Source organism: Leptonychotes weddellii, chromosome 1 (genome assembly GCF_054177405.1).
Source record: "Leptonychotes weddellii isolate Sample4059 chromosome 1, ASM5417740v2, whole genome shotgun sequence".
Taxonomy (NCBI): Eukaryota; Metazoa; Chordata; class Mammalia; order Carnivora; family Phocidae; genus Leptonychotes; species Leptonychotes weddellii.
The window spans coordinates 190,887,089-190,908,201 of NC_138369.1; the positions used below are offsets into that span (position 1 = coordinate 190,887,089).

The 21,113-nt window shown below is 59.8% G+C and overlaps 1 protein-coding gene across 4 annotated transcripts in view; it reads left to right on the forward strand.

Annotated features, from left to right (window-relative positions):
* Positions 1-21,113, forward strand: part of TRPM2 (transient receptor potential cation channel subfamily M member 2) — a 43,181-nt gene continuing 22,068 nt past the window's right edge. Inside the window, exons 1-13 of one of the 4 annotated variants that reach the window (XM_081800626.1) lie at positions 1-198; positions 737-917; positions 2,613-2,779; positions 5,688-5,868; positions 7,096-7,157; positions 8,123-8,323; positions 12,091-12,193; positions 15,355-15,476; positions 15,668-16,021; positions 18,251-18,388; positions 19,703-19,832; positions 19,985-20,130; positions 20,629-20,741. In XM_081800626.1, the coding sequence (XP_081656752.1) occupies positions 139-198; positions 737-917; positions 2,613-2,779; positions 5,688-5,868; positions 7,096-7,157; positions 8,123-8,323; positions 12,091-12,193; positions 15,355-15,476; positions 15,668-16,021; positions 18,251-18,388; positions 19,703-19,832; positions 19,985-20,130; positions 20,629-20,741 (1,958 nt within the window). In that variant the 5' untranslated portion in view covers positions 1-138. Of the gene's footprint in view, positions 199-736; positions 918-2,612; positions 2,780-3,609; positions 3,855-5,687; positions 5,869-7,095; positions 7,158-7,302; positions 7,536-8,122; positions 8,324-12,090; positions 12,194-15,354; positions 15,477-15,667; positions 16,022-18,250; positions 18,389-19,702; positions 19,833-19,984; positions 20,131-20,628; positions 20,742-21,113 lie in introns of those variants that run through there. The other 3 variants (XM_081800631.1, XM_081800640.1, XM_081800643.1) reach the window with 3 other exon arrangements.

A 21,113-nucleotide genomic window follows, 5' to 3' on the forward strand; every position in this document is an offset into this window, starting at 1 on the left:
CTTCTCCAGTGACTGTGTGGTCTTTGCAGGAAGGTGGTGTGTGAGTGTGGATACACACGGCAACAACACTTGGAGGAGGCTACCAGGCCCCACACTTTGCAGGGCAAGGATTGGGACCCCAAAAAACATGTGCAGGAGATGCCAACAGACGCCTTTGGTGACCTTGTTTTCACGGGCCTGGGCCAGAAGGTGGGAAAGGTTGGTCCTCATCCCTCCATTGCTTTCACTGTGGACTCGTGTCAACCTTCCATGATCTGAGTGGCCAGGACTTCCTGGCGTGGGAGAGAGAGGCTGGCTGAAACCCAAGGCATCCAGCCTGCCAGCACTAGGGGAGGGGTGGGCGGGGGCTCCACAAGGCTCACAGGAGACCCATGGTGCTCTGAGTTCTGGGTCACCACAGGGCAGGGTGAGCCTTGGGCTGGGTGCGTCCTACAGCAGAGAAGCAGGGTGGGGAGGGTGCTGTGGGCATGGGGCTGGGCCGAGGGAGCTGGGAAGATGGGGGCTGGTCTCCCCAGGGGTGGTCTGTCATCTCGCTGGGCCTTTGCCCCTTCCCCCTTCCTCTCAATCCTAATCCTACTTGGGTGTGGCCACTTCTACTCATTGACTCTAGACCCAGGGTGGGAGGTGTCCATTCCCTGGCTTGGGCTCCCGGGCATGGCTGCATTGCCATCTCTGGGGCTGGGCTGGCCACTCGCTGACACAGGGTGTCCTCTGCTGTCCTCTGACTTCCCTGTAGTACGTTCGCCTCTCCCAGGACACGCCCCCCAGCGTGATCTACCACCTCATGACCCAGTACTGGGGCCTGGACATCCCCAACCTCCTCATCTCGGTGACAGGCGGGGCCAAGGACTTCAACATGAAGCCCAGGCTGAAGAGTGTCTTCCGAAGAGGCCTGGTCAAGGTGGCCCAGACCACAGGTAGCACTTGGGGCTGGGAGACGTGGGCGGGCTGAGCGGACAGCACGGGATGCTGGGACTGGAGCAGTCCTCAGGGGTCACCGAGGCCATGCCCTGCCAGGTCAGACTCAGCCGGGCCTTGTGGGCCCACAGTGGCAGCTGCGAGGCTTGCTCGTGGGGTGGACATAGCTCTAGCAAGCTCCTGATGGCACCGCACTGCTCTATACCCACAGGAGGCCCGAGTTAACTGTGAGCCAGTGTAGTGGCCAGTGGAGGAGCCTGGAGGTGGTTGTGTTAGTCGTGGGGATGTCGGTGAGGGTCTCTGTTAACCAGATCCCTGTTACCTCATCCCTCTGTCCACATCTGGGAAGGAGGGACTGCTGTGTGAGGTGACTGCCTCAGGGCTCCATGCCCCCCGAGGCCACACCTCGTGAGCACAGGGCAGGGCCTGAGGCTGCGTGCGCTCCACGGGAGGCGGCCCTTGGCTCTCTCTCAGAGGGACGCTGGAGGAGTAGCCATGGTGCCCGTGGCCTCCAAGGGGGCTACACTGGGTAAGTTAACGGCAGGAGAGCGAGGGTTTTGGGTCCAGGTGAGACTGGGCCATCCAGGGGGACACTGACCCTCTTTCTAGGATCCGGTTTTAGCAGCATAGGAGGCCCACGCCCTCTGGTCCTTGCCCTGAAACAGAGGCTCAGTCTGAGTCCTCCTGGCCCGCGTCTCTTGGAGTCTCCTCAGCATGCGGGACTCGGCTAAGTGCAGCTGACCGTCACCCAGGCACACTCGTGAGCTTGGCTGTGAATCTGTTAGGTGCTCACCTGTCCCCCAGGTCATCACAGGTGACAAGTCTTGATGGTCGTCTTTTTCGCGTTCAGTAGCAATGTCCTGGCTGTCACGTCCCGGCCCCAAAGCCCGAGCCGCGTGTTTGAGCTTGTTCCTTATGGCCACGCAGAGCTGTCTTCTGTGCCGTGGTCGTCATGGCCCTGGGAACAGGCGACCGCACAGCTGTGAACTCTACCCTTTGCCCGCGTTCCCAGCAGGCAGCTGCAGGCCCATGGTGGCAGCTCTCCCCCATCTCCCTTCACCTGGGACACAGCTTAGGGGAGCAGACCCCACGGGGATCGGCTTTCTCGTGGCAGGAGAGACGCAGCAAGAACAGCTGCGGCACAAATTCACAGCCCCCAGGCCTGGCGTGCATGCTCCTCGCCTGCGTGCGGTGACCAAGCAGGTCCGCGGGCTGGGCCGTGGCTGGGAAGGGGGTGCCCTGCCGGGGCCACTGCAAGCCACGTGCCAATGGGCAGCGTGGCGGGGTGAGCAGGTCAGGAGTAGCGGAATAGTCCACCACACTCAGGCCCCAGGAACCGAGGGGAAGAAGGGACTTTTATGTCTTGGAGTAGAAGAATTCAGACAAACGTGTTCCTGAGTCCAGGACAGAGAAGAAGCAACGGGCAGGTGGGGACAGAGGCCTGCTGTCCCCGTTCTTGTCCCCACCGCCTACCTGAGCAGGTGGGAGACCTTGGCCCCCAGAGCCGCACCCTGAAGACAGAATCACAGTGTGGTTTCCTCCGTGGTCCTGGTTCTGAGACTTAGGCCTGGTGATGAGCTAGAGAGCCCTTGAGGAGGGGCCCGCAGATAAAGGGGAGTGAGCACGGGAAGCACACAGGGCCCTCGGCGTTAGGCTTGTGCGTGGCAGGTGCGTACCTCTGCTCCTCTCCCCAGGGGCCTGGATTATCACCGGCGGGTCCCACACGGGCGTGATGAAGCAGGTGGGCAAGGCGGTGCGGGACTTCACCCTGAGCAGCAGCTACAATGAAGAAGAAGTCGTCACTGTCGGAATTGCCACGTGGGGTACCGTGCACAATCGGGAAGGCCTGATCCACCCCTCGGTGAGCTCGGCGACCTCCCCTGGGGCTCGGGGGCAGGGGAGGTGAGGTGTAGGATCCCAGCGCCCGGGCCTGCAGTGGACAGGCCACCGTCTGGACACCGGGGCAAATGCCGCGGAGAGGGAAGAGCCTGGACAGGGGCACAGGAGACCGGGGCTCATGCCCGGCTGCACCGCAGACCCTGGTGACCGGGGGAGGCAGCTAGCTCGGCTGGACTGCCTTACAACCACAGGACGGGTCCACGTAGGAGCCGCTTCAGAGTCACCACAGGTCGTCGGAACAGCTGCTCAGATGAGACGTGGATTCCGCAGAGGGCAGGGCGCGTCTGGGTTAGGGTGAGCCTAGGCTGTGTGATCCCAGAGCCTGATAGAACCCTTGGAACCCCACACGCTGCAGTGACTCCAGCCCAGAACGGCTTCTGGCAGTCGCTGCCACGCCCGTGTGTTGCCGAGGGGGCAGTAGTGGGGGCCTTCGCTCGAACGCGGAGACTCGCGTTGGAAAAGATCATCGGGTTCCTCCGACGAGATTGTTGAAGGACACAGTGGATGTGGCACAAGGAGCACAGGGCCACCTAACACACAGTCAGACACGTCCTGCGACACACGGGCCCATGACGGGCCCGTGAGTGGTAATTCACGAATGGGGGCCTCCCGGTTTCGGGGCCACGGCGCTGAGTGCTCTTTCCCAGGAAGATCCCTTCTGTGACGGTGACCCCTTTTCCGTCACGGTTGCTGGTGACTGGCCAGGCTTTGTCCTCCTGTGTCAGAGCTGCAGGTGTGTTTAGAGGGACGGGACTGCTCCACCTTGCCTGCTCATTCCAGGGAGTGGAAACCCAAGGCCAAGAGAGATGGGGTGACTTCCGAGACCACTCTTGACTTTGTCCCCATGACAGCTCCCCGCCGTCCTCTGTGGACCACAGGGGACGTGTGCGCTGGCCCCTCAGCCGTCCCTCCTGGATCAGTGTCCAGGGGCTGCTGGAACCCGTGATCGCAAACCTGGTGGCTGAGAGCAGCAGAAATGCATTCTTCCACTTCCGGAGACCAGAGGTCTGGAATGAGCCTCCCTCGCCACAGTCAAGGTGCGGACAGGCTGTCCTCCCTCCAGAGGCTCTGGGGAGGCTGCTTCTGCCTCCTGCAGATTCTGCTGGCCGGTGGGCCTTCCCTGGCTCGGGATCCTGATGTCTTTGGATGACAGAGGCTTGCCCGCTGCAGGCTACCCTCTGACCCCCAAAGATTTACGTCCGTCCCACGCACAAAGTATATTCACCCCATCCCTAGACTCCCCACCTGATCAACCCATTACAGCATCCGCTCAGCCAAAAAGTGCCCGATCTCATTATCTGAATCATCCAAATCAGCATGAACGACACTCTGCGTGGGATCCATCCTGGGACAAGGCTCCCCCTCGTGCGTGGCCCCGTGCCATGGAAAACAAGTTACTTTCTTCTGGAATATAATAATGGGATGGGCATCCTAGAATAGCTGCATGTTCTCCTCCCAGAAAGGGGAACGTGCCAGGAATAAAGGGGTCCCGGGTCCCCAGCAATCCCCAAGCCCAACGGGGAAATCCGTTAGGTCGCTGAACTCTGGAATCTCTGTGACTTGAGGCCCAGCCTCTGCCTCGTCCGTGACCCTGCCCCGGGGATGATCATGCTGTTTTCTTGAAGGTTATCTGCTGTTTCCCGCCTGAAGAGGTTTGGGAGTCCAGATCCTGTTTCCCTTTGGTCCAAGTTAGCAGTGCTTCTGCTGACCCAACATCCTGTTTTTGCGGCGTGTGTCCTGGGGCGGGGGGCATGCCACAGACACGGAGCCGGTCCCCATGCCGCCTGTGTTCCAGGGTCCCCCGAGATGGTTGAGGCCCCCGTCACACGCCTCTTGTCGCATCCCCAGCAAAGGTCCAGCCCCGCCTGAGAGGGGCCTCCTGTCCGCGAGCCGGGAGCTTGCAGGCAGGTGTCGCAATTGGGACAGGCTGAGCGTGTCCCCCGTCATCAAGTCCCGGTCCCCTCAGCCTGTCCCCTTTCTCAGCAAGAAGAAGCCAGGAGGCACCTGCTTGGCTGTTCAGAAAGCCCCTGGCTCAGCGTCCATGCCCCTCGCTTACCCTTGCGCTCTCTGCACGGCGGCCCCACGCGGCTCAGCTCTGCTTTCTGTGTACGCTGGCCCCGCTGCCGTCCCTCCTGGATTGGTCATCAGAGAGGACGGTCACCCTCCTCCCGTTTCCAATGCCATGGTCCTTGTGTCCCTCCGGGCCGCCCCCAGAAGGGGGGCCCGGCACGCTGCACCTCAGCATCTGTCCATACGGCCAGGGATGCTCTGCTGCTGGAGACAGCCTTGGCTCGCTCAGTCCGCTCCCCACCCCCGCTGACGGTGCCCGCTGAGCCCTCTGCCCTGCGCGCCCGCCCAGCGCTGTCTGCTCCAGGCGGCCGGGCCTCTTCTACCACGTGCCCGTGTTCGGTCAGCCTCCACCCGACCCCGCGTTCCAAGCCCTCGCCGCTCTTGCGACTATCTGCACGGCTCTCTCCCACTCCTGGAGGCAGTGGGGCTCAGGGGGGCCACGCCTGGCCGGGCGGCTGCGGGCTGTCCTTGGCTGTGGCCCAGTGCTGGGGTCTCTGCCTTCACGGTCGTCGGGCTCTCCCCCTCTGGTGGTCCATCTCCCTCTGCCTCCCCCTGTAAGGACCCTGGGGTGACATTTAGGACCTGCCTGGACCTTTCAGGAAAATCTTCCCATGTTATGCTTAACTCAATCAAACCTGCAATGGCTCTTTTTCCAAATAAGGTAATGTTCACAGGTTCCAGGGTTTAGGACTTCCTATCTTTGGGGCTCATTATCCAGCCTACCGGAACCCCCATTCCTAGCATTCAAGACGCAGAACTTCCCATCTGTCCGTGTCTGACGCTTCTCTGGCCGTCCCCAGGGCAGCTTTCCTGCTGAGTACATCATGGACGAGGAAGGCCAAGGGCACCTGACCTGCCTGGACAGTAACCACTCCCATTTCATCCTTGTGGACGACGGGACCCACGGCCGCTATGGGGTTGAGATTCCCCTGCGGACGAAGCTGGAGAAGTTCATATCCGAGCAGACGAAGGAAAGAGGAGGTGAGTGGAGCGTATTTTTGAGGGCTGTCAGGGCGGCGGGGGGCGCCGGCTGGCCAAGGAGTCCCAGGCACAGCCAGCCGTGGCAGGACGTTCAACAGGCGGGCTGCTCGGGGCGCCATAGGGCACAGCTGGGCTTCTTCCCACTGTCTCTCCATGCGCGTTCAGTGGGGACGCCTTCTGTCACCCCATTTAACTGGTGGAGGGAGGTGGGGTCAGGCCCCCGGTTTTTCTGCTCTCTCTTGGGTCGTAGACCACCTACAGTCACTCTGCACCACAAACCCGGGCTCAGTTCAGAAACAGGAATGTGCAGAACGCGGCCCTGACACCATTTCCCTTGTGGGTGGGATGGGGTGGGTTCTGGGACACGGGAAGGGCAAACACGCAGGAATTCGTGCACGATTTGGGGGGTAGAGGGGGGACCTAGATAGCAGGAGTTTCCGGCTCCGTAGCAGGTTGGGTGGGAGCTTTTAGAGCGGTGAGCAGGGGTGTTCAAGCCCCCCGAGGACCTGCCAACCTGGCCGTTCTCGGGCCTCAGGTGAGGCTGGTGCTGCTGGCCTGGGACCACAACTTAGAGCCCAGCTTTGCCTGAGGGAGCCTGGGGGGGCGCAGATGGGAGGGCAGAGCAACCTCGGCGGCACCTGGAGGCAAAGTTTGCTGCCCCGGAGAGATTTCTAAAGTCCTCAGCAGGCCCCAGGCCGCCAGGATGGATGAAAGGCCCAGGGCAGGGGCGAATGGTGGGACAGAGGTCTGCAGATGGGGGCCCCTCCTGGGGATCTGCAGGTGCAGGGAGCGTTCCAGGGGATCCCCCTGCTCTCCCCATGCCGTGCCCCCCCACCTTGACGGTGCCTTCCGCCCACTGGCTTGGTGTGTCCCCATGGCGTGCCCAGGTTTGAGGCGCCATAAAAGGGCCGGCGAGAGAAGCAAGCTGGTCACGGTGGCCGGCCAGGCAGACGGCCCTCCTCCCCTCCCGCCCCAGAACGGGAGTGCGAGTACGCGGTGGAGGATCTGTCTCAGGGCCTCAGATTTGCTCTTGTTACACAGAGCAAGCAGGTCGTCCACCGACTGCAGAGCATCAGCCCGCGAAAGCTACTGAGTACTTCCTGCGCATCTCCCATCGGATGCGTCCGCCGTGATTAGGCTAGAGCTGGTGGGAGGCGGGCGAGAGTGCCCAGGTGGAGGGTCTGAGCCCCCATGTTCCCTAAACTGGGGATCCGTGCTTCGTCCTAGGCGTGGCCATCAAGATCCCCATCGTCTGTGTGGTGCTGGAAGGGGGGCCCGGCACGCTGCACGTGAGTAGTGGCCGGGGGAGGGGGCTCTGGGGGTCAAGCTCTGCTGCAGGGGGGATCTGCTGGCCCGAAGCCCCCTGACCAGCATCCCGCGGGGCCATTGGCAAGGGGGGGTGCCGGGAGAAAGGGAGGGGGCGTGTGACAGAGCCCTTCCAGGCGTGGCGGGAAGGTGGCCTTCGAGGAGGCGCCCTGCTGTTGGGGGGGGATGTGCTGGCTCTGGCCCTGGGTGTGTGGCCAGGAAGAGGGACCCTCGGGGGACGGCAGCAAGGACGGAGCCAGATGGGGGAGCGTCAGCGCAGAGGTCAGGCCCCGCCCCAGCCCCACGGGACCACAGCTGAGTGTAAAGCTGGCTCCCACGGAGAACCCAGTCCACGGAGTGAGGTTGGTCTCGCTGCTGGAGCGCTGCCTGACTTCACTTCTGCCGCAGGATAATAGCACATTTGGGGCGGGAGGACCATAGGAAATGTCTCGCGGAGGACTCCCGGGGGGACGGGAGTGCACCCTGTGTCCCACTCCCTGCCCACGTGCAGCGCTCTGCATGGGGTCCCACAGGAGGCACCCAGACCTGCCTCGTCGGCCCGGAGGGTGTCTTCCCGCAGAGGTCCGAGGCCCTTCCTGAAGCTGACCTCACCCTGGGTGTCGGGGGATCTGCCCCGGTGGCCCTGGTCTCATGTTGGGCCTTCCCAAGGGCCGGGCCAGGCGGCACCCTCTCCCGCGACACGGGTCAGTGGGCCGATACGTCATGGGGGTTCTGTTTCGGTGGTCCCGGTCCACCTGAGCAATGGGCCTGAAGGAGCTGGTCTATCAGGATGAGCCACTTTTGCCCTCTGGGCAGGGGAATGCTACCAAACTCAATGTTTTCGGTACGTTTCGCAGGAGCGCCTTGGCTCTGACCCCGAGCCATGCTGCCGAAGTCCCCGGTTCGGGGAGAGTCAGCGCGGGGCTCACGGGGGGCCCTTGCCTTGCAGACCATCTACAACGCCATCACCAGCGGCACCCCCTGCGTGGTCGTGGAGGGCTCGGGCCGCGTGGCCGACGTCATTGCCCAGGTGGCCGGCCTGCCCACGTCCGAGATCACCATCTCCAGGATTCAGCAGAAGCTCAGCGTGTTCTTCCAGGAGATGTTTGAGACCCTCAGCGAGAGCAGGATTGTCGAGTGGACCAAAAAGGCGAGCAGACGGGCCTGTGGGTCGGGAAGTGTGCAGCCAGCTCCCAGACGCCGTTAGCCTGGAAACAGGACCGGGGCTGCAGCCCAGAAACGGAGACCCCAGTGGGCCTGGCGGGGGCATGGCCTGCACTTTGGAGGGTGGGGGCTTCGTGCCGGGCAGGCAGGGGGCCCAGGGTGGGTTGGGAAGCCTTCAGCAGAGGCCGCACACTGTCCTGCCGAGGGTGGGCACGTGTTGAATCTCTTGCCCCCCCAAGTTCAGGCCTGTGCTGGGGAACACTGGGGGCTGACCACACAGCTGCTTCAGAAGAGGGGCCTGCTGGGTTGGGGGCAGGAGGCTGCCGCGGAGGCCAGGGCGGGAGCAGAGGGCTGGAGAGCCGAGATCCAGGCCACAGGGGCGCTCCAGGTGACAGCCACGGGCGGCAGGGTCAGGCCCAGCCTGCAAGCCCGGCAAGCTCTGCCCCGCCCCCCCACCCCCGGGCAGATGAATGGAGGCGTTTGAGGGCTGGCAAGCCAGGGAGGCAGGTGAGGGGAGAGGGGCCCGTGTGGCATCTGGAAGGGGCTTCATGGGCACCCCTCAGCTAGAGGCATCTGCAGATGGGGGCCCTTCCTGGGGATCTGCAGGTGCAGGGACCGTTCCAGGGGATACCCCTGCTCTCCAGGAGGCCCCCCGCAGGGGCACCATGGCAGGACATCCTGAGTGGACACCAGGAGTTTGGGGACACGAACCCGCAGCTAACACCTCGGGCACACGCCCCGGGGGGGACGGGCCTGGCCCTCAGCTGCTGGGCTCAGCCTCTTTCCAGGGCCCTGGTCCTGCTCTCGCGCTCTTTTTATCCTGGAATAATTTTAGCTTTGTAGGATAGTTGCCAAGATAGAGGGTTTCTATCCACGCTTCACCCAACCTCTCCTGATGCCCACATCCTGCAGAGGAGCGGCGCACTGTTGAAACTAAGAGATGAACGTTGGTTCCTCACTGTTGGCTGAACGCAGAGCCCCCCTCCCCTCCCTGCAGCTAGCTGTCAGACTGCAAAGATTTTCTGGAGCGTCCCTAAGCTCGGGAGGAAAGGGGGGCTGCTCTGGCTGTGGGCAGGCTGGGGGCTAGGGGGCCCCACTTTCTGCTCCTGTCCTCAGCTCCGGAGCTGTGAGCCTCACGGGCGCCCCGTGATCTCTCGGAGCGGGGGTCCTCACAGGCAGGGGGTGGGGGGTGGGGGGAGTTAGTGCAGGAATGGAGCAAGGACTCTTCCCCTGATGCTCACAGATGCCCGGAGGCTGTCTGGCTCCATTGGGAGAACTGCAGCGTTTGCAGTGGGCCTCAGAAGCGGCTGTGTCCCCAGAGCAGACTTTGGGTGGCCTCCGTGAGCTCTGCGGAAGGACCGCAGCCTGCCGGGGGGGGCGGTGAGCGAGAAGGAGTGTGGCCGGGTCGGCCCTTGTTGGCACACGCAGCCCTGGCCAGCCTGGGGGAGCTCGAGCGGGGAGCCCCCAGCACCTCCCACTCTGGTGGTCACTTGGACCCTGCTGTCCCTGCTGCTCTCTGAACCTGGGGGCTCAGGGCCCATCTGTCTGAGGTCACCTGACCTCTGTTTCACAGTTGCATTCTTGGTGCTTCTCAGGTCCTCGGTTTCCCCAGCAAGGAGCTCAGTCTCTGTGCTTCACTGAGGTGTGTGAACAGCAAGCCGGGTTGTAAAAACTCCTGCAAATCCAAAGTTTTAAGCGCCTGACAGATGCTTTTCGGGGCACGTCTGTAGATCAGCTTAGCTCCTCTGACCATGTCTAATTTCGAGCCACGCGGACAATCTGTGCCCAGCAGCCAGGACCACAGGGACAGCCGTGGTCGGCCAGGTGGAGGGGGGATGCGGGCTTGGGAGGGGCTGGGCCTAGTGGGGGCAGCAGGGGCTCACTCTGGAGGGGGCGGGCGTAGGTTTTCGGGGCTTTGTGGATGGCACAGTGACCCCGTTCTCGTGTGCATGCTGCGGTCTCTGAGCGACCGCGTTAGATCCGGATGTTCCGTGAGATAGTTTCGCCCTGAGCGCCGGCTCAGTTTGTGAAGACGCTGAAGTCCGGCTGTGAGCGTCAGCTCGGCTCCCGATGGCGCCGTTGGGAGTTGGTGGGCACGCCCTGGGGCCTTTCTCCAGTTACTTTATAAATTATTCAGGCAATTCTTCGAACTGAAACTAACTCACTATTGTCAAAAGTTGCCTGTTTGAATCCACTCTCCGTGGCTGACTCAAAGCCCTAAAAAAGGTCTCGTACGAATCCATCTCAAGTCTTGCCATTCATTGTCATTCTGGTTCGGAGGAGGGGGGGACTCTCGGCTACAGAGTCCCGATCCGCTATTCATTCAACAAACCTCAGAGCGTTGGTCTACACCGTGGGTGGTGGCTGGGATGAATAGGAGGGTCTTGTTCCCTCCAATGCTGCCGCGGGTGGGCATGGACATCCACCGTGGTGAGGGGTTGCTCATTGCGGGGGCTTGTAGCCAACACCAGAGAGCTGTGTGTCAAAAGGGAATTGTTTGCTCTCTCTGAGCGTTGCTTTTCTTGTCCTTAAAATAGGGATAATTATCGGGCGCCTGGGTGGCTCAGTTGGTTAAGCAACTGCCTTCGGCTCAGGTCATGATCCTGGAGTCCCAGGATCGAGTCCCGCATCGGGCTCCCTGCTCGGCAGGGAGTCTGCTTCTCCCTCTGACCCTCCCCCCTCTCATGTGCTCTCTCTCTCTCTCAAATAAATAAAATCTTTAAATAATAATAATAAAAAAATAGGGATAATTATCGCTTAAGCTCAGAGAACAGACAGCGAGTATCTACACAAAGTGCTTGGTACTGTGTCCGCGTGCATAAGCTCAAACGCTGGCAGCTGTTCCCACTCAGCTCAGGGCCTAAACTCAGGAGACATTATTTCAGCTGGGGGTGGGGGGGCTGGGCGGGGAGACGGGGGGTATTTTAGAGTCGGCGTGAAAGGTGGACCTGAGGGATGGGGAAAGTTGGGGTCTTAGAGGTGGAGGTGGGGCGAGTGAGGCCGCCCTCTAGGTGGGGAGGGGGCCAGGCTGGGGTGGGGGGGGATAGGGTGGGCAAGGCTGGGCGTGGCCGACTAGGGAGCTAGGGAGAGAGGCCGGAGGCCCGTGGGAGCCGCGGTATGATGTGCTTGTGAAAGACTCACCCTGGCCTCAGGGTGAAGGGCCGATGGGGAGCAGTGCCTGGCAGCAGGCTTAGATGTGATAGATAGATGGGTGATAGGTACATGGATGGATGGACGACGGACGGACGGATGGATGGACAGACAGACGGATATAGTAGGTGGCTGGATAGACAGATGGGTAGGTAGGTAGGTAGGTAGGACGAGCAGATAGATAGGTACGTGGACAGGTGGGTGGGTGGGTGGACGACTGGATGGCCGGTGGGCGGGCAGGTAGGTAGGTAGGCAAGGTGAGGAGTGGCAGGGCCCAGGCAGGAGGACTGGGGGAGAAGTCTCAAGTTCAGCGGTGTCCGGCATTCAGCACACACTGTCTCATGCCGGTGTGAAATTCCTTACACTTGGGTTGTGTTTCCACCGGCAGACCACTCACATATATTGCATATTTGGTCCTTACGTGTCTTCATCTTCACCACTGGGAGCGTACGGAGACGAGGTGCTGGCCCAGGCCACACCGGCAGGCAGGACTCACGCCTGGGCTCGGCTGTGTGTCTGGGGTCTCGATTCTGCAGGTGCCCTTTGAGGAGGCAGGGGGCCTGCGTGTCACCCCAAACCTCACTCGGGCAATGTCTATTGCAGATCCAAGACATCGTCCGGAGGCGGCAGCTGCTGACCATCTTCCGGGAAGGCAAGGATGGCCAGCAGGACGTGGACGTGGCCATCCTGCAGGCCTTGCTGAAAGGTGAGAGTCAGGCAAGGTGGGGCGAGAGGGAGAAGCAGAATGAGGGGGCTCAGGACCCTGAGTTTGCATGAGCCAAAAACCGACCCCTGGGTCAGACGTGCTGGTCAGAGGGCAGCTGGTGGTGGACCGTGCTGGGGCCCACCTCACTCTCCTGCCAGGCGGGGGGTGCCCTGCGGCCGGTGTTGGGGTTTCGGGCTCCTTTCTGCAACTTCTCTGCTTCACGGGAACCCGAGGACACCTGCACTAAGGTGCCCCCCACGGTCGTCACAGCTGCACATACGATTCCAGGTCTCGGAAGGCCAGCCCCTGACCTCCCATGCGTCCTCACATGCAGCAGGGACCCCCCGGACACTAAAGCTCCCGCGGTGGCCGGGCTTGGGCCAACCCCTTGGCCTGCTCTCTGCCCCACGCTGCCCCCCCTCCCCCTCCTGGGGGAAGACAGATGCCCCCGTCCCTCCACTGGCTCCGACAGGGCTGCAGACGTCCTGATGTTCTGCCCGCCGGCTGCCCCTCACCCTCCAGGGATGCGGCCCAGGCAGAGCCGGGTGACAGGGCAGGAAGCTCTGGTGGGAGAGGCTCAAACCCGGCTTTGTTCTGCGACCTCCTCCTGACATAAAACCTCCCAACCAGCGAGATGGTTAAAACCAGGACCAGGGCCCCCACGTCAAGACCTCTGTCCAGGGAGACAGAAGAGCCGGGAGGAGCCGGCTGAATAGAATCAGAGCAACTGTGGAGGCTGACCGTGTGGCAGAGCAGGAGGTGGACCCCTCAGACCCCACAGACCCCCACCAGCAAGGGCACGGGGGGCCCGGAAAAGCCGGCGTGAATGTCCGTGTGATGGCAGGGGGTCGACAGTCTCACTTTGCGGCGCCCGACCCTTCTGTTCAAGGACGGGGCCGTGAGGGCGTCTGTCCCTTCCTAGCCTTCTGTGAGGTGGCCGAAGGAGCCAGAAGAGGGACACCAGGCCGCCCACGTCCGGGGAAATGCCCTCGAAGGCGGTGAAGGGGGGCCCTGGGGCCCTGGGGCCCTGGGTGTGGCCATCTGTGCATAATGCTGCAGAGGGAAGGACCCCTTGCCCACGGCCAGGATGGACCCCAGCGTCTGCTCTCAAGTGTGCTCTCGGGCATCCAAGACCCAGTGAGGCCAGCGCTGTGGATCGTGGTTTCTGCTGGGGCCCGCGCCGAGCCGGGAGGGTGGGCCGGAGCCTCTGGGGTGGTGGGAAGTTCCATTTCTCGATCCTGGTGGTGGACACAGGTGTAGACGTCAGCCAGAGTCGCTGAGCTGCACATTTAAGGTGGTGCCCTTTAGAGGTAGGTCACCCTCCGTGAGGAGTTAGGGAAAGCTTGTTTGGCCTTAGCTTGTGTTGGGCAGCGTCCATGGACGGTGCCTCCCGAGTCCCAGCCCGGGGGGAGAGCGGGTCATGGGGGAGAGACAGAGGCCGCATTTATTTCTGGAAGCAACACAGAGTAATTGGTTGTAATTCGTTGCTCAGGAGAAGGGCAGTGGGACTCTGGGCGAAAGGGACTCTCCCTTTATTATGTGAGTATATATGAAAAAATAGAAATACACACATATATATGGTTTTTCAATGACAACCCCTTTTAAAAATCACCTTTATTGAGGTATGGCTTATATACAGTTACAGTCCCCCATCCTGGGTTTACTGCTATGTGCATTTTAACAGGTATGTCCCCCCCGTGCACCCATCCAATCCAGACGCGGGACACGATCCCCCCCCGCCCCTGCCCCTGAAAGCTCCCTGTGCCTCTGTGTGCTTCAGGCGACCATTTATCTGCTTTCTGTCCTGATAGGCGGGCTTATCCCCATGACAGAGCCTCACATAAATGGAACCACACGCAGTACTCCTTTCTGTCCCGCTTCTCGGGCTCAGCGCAACATCTTGGAGACTTTTCCGCGTTGTCGCACGTCCCAGAACTCTGTTCCTTTCTGCTGCGAGCAGTCCTCCAGGGCTAGTTTTCCAGTGCATGTGTTGCTGGACACGCAGGCCGCCTCCAGCGTGGGGCTCTTATAAATAAAGCTGCTATTTGTTCTCGTTTCTCTTGGGTCCACATCTCCGGGTGGAATTACTGGTTCTTTATGGTAAGCGTATGTTTAACTCGATAAGAAACCGCCAGACTGTTTTCCAACGAGATCACACCCCTTTACCCCGCCACCAGGCGTGGACGCGGCCTCTAGCGGCTCGGCGTCTTCACCGTCCCTCGGTGCGGTTGCTGTCTGAGGGGTGTGAGGTGACAGCTCAGTGTGGTCTGAATTCGCGTCTCCCCGATGGCCGGCGACATCCTGGGCTTGTTGGCCGTGTACGTATCATCCTGGTGACAGGTCTTTCAGGTCTTCTGTCCGCGTTTATTTTTGAGTCATAAGAGTTCTTGATGCAGTCGGATACTGGGCCTCTGTCTGATACATGCCCTGGGGGTGTTTTCTCTTGGGTCCTGGCCCCGTTTCCTAGCTCCTTCAAGGTGTCCTTGGCGAGCGGAAGGCTTAGGTTTCACCGGAGCGTAATCGATCCGTTTTGTCGCGTGTGGCTCATGTTCCCCGCACCCGAGAAACCCCCGCGCCCATGGCTGCAGGCTTCAGGTGGCCTCGCTGCGGGCACAGCCTTCTGCTCGCGTCTCCGCACTGCGCCTCACGCTGGCTTCTGCAGTGTGTGGTGTGAGAAAGGGTCGAAGTTGCTGTTTCCTTCCCCAAGTAAGCACCCGGGATTTAGTGCGCAACGCCAGCAAGAGAGAGCAGGAACTGGTTGGCAGAGTGCCCGCGGTGAGAGCCTGGCCGAACTCTGGTTTTGCACTGAAGGCGGGAAAGGGAACGGATCGCATGCGCAGCCGTCACTTCCGAATGTTCCTTCAGAAACGCCTGTCTGTCCAAGACGGTGTTTTCTTGAAGCTTGGGGGACAAGGGGCTTGACCAGGCAGGGGGCAGGGGTGAGCCCAAGCGATGCCCCAAACCCGGAGAGTCTCTGATTCCAGCACTGAAAGGAAAAGCGCCTTCACGGGGGCGGATTTTGCTGCTGGGCACGCTCTTCGGTCGAAGTCGGAGGACCAGGCTTGGAGACAGGTGCCTCCCTGTCTGACTTTGTCGGATGCAGGGAAGTGGCTTTGAGGCCCAGACCAAAGCCCCCTGACACGAATGCCTTTTGCCTGCAGCCTCTCGGAGCCATGACTACTTTGGCCACGAGAACTGGGGCCACCAGCTGAAGTTGGCGGTGGCGTGGAACCGCGTGGACATCGCCCGGAGCGAGATCTTCTCTGACGAGCGGCAGTGGAAGGTAGGGCTCCTGGGAGGCCCTGCGGACGGCATTGTTGGCCGGCAGGAGCAAGGACAGGCCCTGAGGGTGGCCTCTGTCTAGACCCCAGCCTCGTGCTGGTGGAGAGCACCCTGGTCACTTCCTCCCTTCCCGAATCGGACACACCGCGATCAGGGTGTGCGAGGCGTGCCCCCCATGCTGCTCTCTCTCAGCCTTCAGAGCTGCACCCCGTGATGATGGCCGCCCTCATTTCCAACAAGCCCGAGTTCGTGAAGCTCTTCCTGGAGAATGGGGTGCGGCTGAAGGAGTTCGTGACCTGGGACACCCTGCTCTACTTATACCAGCACCTGGACCCCTCCTGCCTGTTCCACAGCAAGCTGCAGAAGGTGCTGGCCGAGGAGCCCGAGCGGCTGGCGTCCAGGCCCACGGCCCCCCGTGTGCAGATGCACCACGTGGCCCAGGTGCTCCGCGAGCTCCTGGGGGACTTCACGCAGCCGCTGTACCCCCGGCCCCGGACGGGCGATCGGCCCCATCTCCTGCTCCCCGTGCCAAACATCAAGCTCAATGTGCGTGCTGGTGACGGGGCTCCCCGCCCTGCCTGGCCTGGGTGCTGGGCCGCTGCTAGGTTCTTAGTGCTTCTGTTTAAAGAAATAATCTTTTATTGTTATTGGAAAGAAATACAATCCCTATCTTGGTCTGTCGGGGCCGCCATCACAAGATACCATAGCCCAGGCGGCTTAAACAACAGACATTTAGTCTCTCACAGGCTGGAGGCTAAGTCCGAGGTCGAGACGTCAGCGGGGTTGGTTTCCAGTGGGGCCTCTCTTCCTGGCTTGAGGACGGCCGCCTTCTTGCCACGTCCACACGTGGTCTTTGTTCCGTGGGCACGCAGAGAGATACAGAGAGCAATGGTGTCCTCTCTTCTTATAGGGACACCAGTCCTATCAAAGCAGGGCCACAACCTAAGGCCCTAATCACCTCCTTAGACACCCTGTCTCCAAATACAGTCACTTTAGGAGCTGGGGCTTCAACATACAAATTCTGGGGATGCATTTCAGTCCATAGTTCTCCCTTTCTAAAAATTTCAAATGGTACAAAAGGTTATGTGGGGAAAATGGTCCCCCTCCTGCCATGAACTCCAGTCCTGGCCACCATGTGGTCAGGTCAGCAGGATTCCACCGCATCACCGTGAGGGTACCCAGCACGTGCACTGCACTGCGGGAGAAGTCCTTTTCTAGTCTCTATCCATATTTGATGGGAATCCTGCAGCATCTCAGCACTAAGTGTTATGTTAGTGAGTATCCACCTCCCCGGTTCTTGAAGCTTTCACAAACGAAGCCCAAGTGCTGAGTTTTGTCAGGTGCGTTTTGAGAATTTGAACTGCTCTTCTTTGTTAACCTATGAATTTGCTGAATTATTTTAATAGATTTCCTGATAGCAAAACATTTTTATTCCTGTTTTAATCTCAACTTGATTGCAGGGGAACATGTGCTTAGTATGATGCTGGATTATGTTGCCAATATTTTCATGGTTTTTGCATCAGAATCTTTGAGCCTTTGACTGTAGTTTTATTTTGGGGGCTATCTTTGTCAGGTTCCGGTATCAGCTTTATGTTATCCTTGGGAAAACCATTGGGAAACCTTCCTTATTTCTTTGCTCTGGAACATTCTATGTGGCTGGAATTCTTTGTTCTTACAAGCTCGGCAGGCTCTCCTATGAGTCCATCAGGGCTCAGTGCCTTTTTGGGTAGTAGCTCTGAGAACTTTCTCCAGTTTCTTTTCTGATAATTTCTTGGTTTAGGTTTTCTATGTGTTCTACAATCAGATTTGGTTTGTAGTTGTTGTTTTGGGGGGATTTTTTTGGTAGAAAATTATCCCATTCCTTCAGGTTTTCAAATTCATCCATTGTCTCGGGTGAGCTCTGTCTGACCCCTCCTGAGAAAGATGTTGTTGTGGCTTGGTTTTGTATATTCACAATTCTGCTCTTCTTGATTCCGTTGTATTTAAGATACCCTTTAAAAAGGTCCAGAGTGGAAGCTCATAGTTAACCATGTCTGTAATTTATTTAGTTTGTCAACTAATTTCTTTTAATATAAAGACAAGCCTTCAAGAAATTTCTAAAATTTCTTAAAGAAAGTGGAATCTTGTGTGTGGTGTGGGAAATGTGTTCTCACTTCTGGAAATTGTTTTCAGACTGTCTGAGTAGGTGTTTACTGATTGATGGGCCAGGAACCTGGATTCCTGCATCACTGTGTGAATTGAGTGTGTCTGGGGGCAAGGTGCCCTCCTGGTCACATGTAATCATTGTCTGTTCGGCTCTTTCTTATTGGCCTTCTCTGCAGGAGACACTGTGTAGATTCCCTTGAGGAGCTCACAGCCATGAATCTAGAACAGACTCTGTGCTAGAAGTTGACATCACAGAAAGGCTTTGATGCCATCAGAGATGATTAAGGAAACTCGAGGTGCCTGCTGTGTAAATAAGAGGCTACAATTGTTGGCAAAGGAATTATCTGGGTATTCCACTTTCTGAATGTTTCTACATGTCTCCCGAGTGACGGTTTTAAAACTCCAGTATGCATGAAATTGGTCTAAGGTGTTGTTGAAAATGCAAGTTGCAGGGCTCACCCTCCAGGGATAGTGGTTCTGGAAAGGTGTGGGGGGGGCTCAGCCTCTAGGGACAGTGGTTCTGGGAAGGTGTGGAGCTGGGCTCAGGACCTGCACCCTCAACAGGCCCACCCAGGGATACTGACGCTAGTGGGAACCTAGGAGAGTTTCTGAATGTCCACTGCTCACCAGATGCAGGGAGTGAGTCTCCGGTCCCTCCACAAGCGTTCACCAGGACATGTGTCCTTCACCATGGACCCAATCCGTGATCTTCTCATTTGGGCCATCATCCAGAACCGTCGGGAGCTGGCAGAAATCATCTGGGCGCAGGTAACTAGACCTGTTTCTCAAGATGCATGACCGTGTGTGGACAGGTAACAGGGCTCCAGCCAGGGAGTGTGGCCAGAAAGCCCAGGACCAACAGCAGGTAGAGGAGCACGTGACCTTGGAGGGAGAGCAGTGGGTGTCCATGACCCCAGAAGGGACCCAGAGTGCCCAGTGTTGGAGAACAGAGAGCTTGGCTCAGGCAAGGAAAGAATTTTAAGAAGGTGTGCTGTCCAGGGCGGAGGCTCAGCATGCAGGCACAGCTGGGTGGAGCCAACCTCCATGGCGACACAGGTGGGTTCTGGTGAGTCGGCCCCTGTGCCATGGCCGACCTGCTCAGTAGAGACTCTGCAGAAGGTGACATCCCTGGAGGGGCTGCATCTCCTTCCACTGACCATTAGGGATCTCGACAGAGACAGTTTGTTACTCAGATGGGGAGCAAGCCCCTGATGTATCTGCCCTGAGCCCCTTTGTGAGCTCTTTGGGAACATCGGCCCTCAGCTCCCTCATCACTAGACTGTGGGCAGCTTCATGGTCATGATGGAGGATGTGCCAGGCTCAAGTCCCCCACATGTGGTTTTCCTTTACTTCAAGCAGATTCTCTTCTTAAAGGCAAATTAAAGTGTAATTTTTTTCTCAGAGAAGTCCCCTACTTCTCAGTGTTGGCATTTCCAAATTGCTTTTATGGAATTGGCCCCCTCCCCAGTGTCACCAGCAGAGAGGCTTTGGTGGCTTCCACCCTCTCCATGGTTCTGGGAGGTTTGTCCTTTCCCAAGGCATGTGGTGGGTCAGCGGCAGAGCTGGGTGCGCTCTGTGGGGCTCAGTGCATGGGAGGACCAACGATCTCCAGGCTCCGCCACCAGCCCCTTGTTGTGGGCCAGACAGTGCCTCTGGGCTGTGCTTTGAGAGGCCTCCCTGAGATTTTCTCAGCACCCTCGGTGCCTGGGACTGGCAGTGCCACTGAGGCGGGGGGGCTAGAGCCTGAGGGGGCTTGTGTGGACCTGGTCCCGTTTCTGTCCTTTAGCCCCGTGCCTGGGGTTGACCAGATGCCCAGGCAGGGCTGGGACTCATGCTGTCTGGGCTGTGCTCTGGGTGGGCAAGCAGAGCCCTCCCACTGGCCGGTGCAGGAGACTGGGCCACCAGCTCAGGCTCACCTACTGATCTGGGGGGACCCGAGTGGTTTATGTGGACAGGGGCACAAGTAATCACGTAGTGGCCCACACTGTCGTGAGGCCTCTGTTCTCATCACCCCCGGGCAGCGTGACTGGGGTTCCTGGGCTGGACTGTCCAGGTCCTCACAGTAGCTTCCCTGGTGCCCAGAGCCAGGACTGCATTGTGGCGGCCTTGGCCTGCAGCAAGATCCTAAAGGAGCTGTCCAAGGAGGAGGAGGACACGGATAGCTTGGAGGGGATGCTGGTGCTCGCTGATGAGTATGAACACAGAGCCATCGGTGAGTTCATGGGGTGGTGGCCTTGGACCACAGCTCAACTCCTCACATATCGCCCCAGGGTCCTCTTCCCTGGTCCTGCTCGGACCGTGGCATCTGGAGGAGCCACTCCCGGATGCTGTCCCCAGGTCGAACATGGATCTTCCTTCCGCCAGGGGTGTTCACCGAGTGCCACCGGAAGGACGAGGAAAGAGCGCAGAAACTGCTCACCCGTGTGTCGGAGGCCTGGGGGAAGACCACCTGCCTGCAGCTGGCCCTGCAGGCCAAGGACATGAAGTTCGTGTCTCACGGAGGCATCCAGGTGACCTTCTGAGGCTCGCTTCCAGGAAGAGCTGCCTGTGGGCTGTGGGCGCCGAGGCAGCCTCTCGCTCACCTTCAGGCACACAGGTCCCTGTGCTGCGGCTGCCCAGGGTCCCGGGGACAGGGCCTGGCCCTTGGTCGTGTGCTCCCCTCCCGTTTTGCAGGTCAGGAAACTGACGCTAAGAGAGAGTGGGTGGTGGGTTGTCAAGGCTCATCCCTACAGGGGTGTTCTAACTGGGAGCCTGCAGTCCTCCGAGTGGCCCCAGCCCGTTCCCCTGGGAAAGACTGGCCGGGCCCTGCCCACCGCGAGCCTCTTCCTCAGCCGGCAGATGATGGGGTCTGTCCTGCACTGCCCACCACACGGTGTGGCCCGGGGGGGGGGTCAGAGCACTGTGCTAGGGAGCATGCAGGCACTTCGCACGGAGCAGACCCATCCTTCACCCTCAGGGGTGGGGTCCAGGGTCGCCCACTATTCTGAAGCTGCCTCCTCTGTCCACAGGCCTTTCTAACCAAGGTGTGGTGGGGCCAGCTCTGCGTGGACAACGGGCTCTGGCGGGTGATCCTGTGTATGCTGGCCTTCCCACTGCTCTATACCAACCTCATCTCCTTCAGGTACCAGGTGGCTGCTGGGCTGTGGGCAGGGGCCGGGGCCTCAGACCGTCCTTCCCCATTGTGCTTGCAGGGGGCAAGTCATGCCTGTCCTCATGGCTGCCCCTGGGTCCTACAGCGGGAGAGGCATGCGGGCGGGAGGCAGAGGGAGGGTCCCCACCTGTGTGAAGCACCCACTGTGGGCTGAGCACCTGCCCTGCGTTGTCACTCACCTGACTTAAGCACCTGCTCTGCCTTGAGCACCTGCCCTCCCTGCCCACCTGCCCTGTCCTGAGCACCTGCCCTTCCCTGAGCACTCACCCTGCCCTGAGCACCTGCCCTCCCTGCCCACCTGCCCTGCCCTGAGCACCTGCCCTGCCCTGAGCACCTACTTTA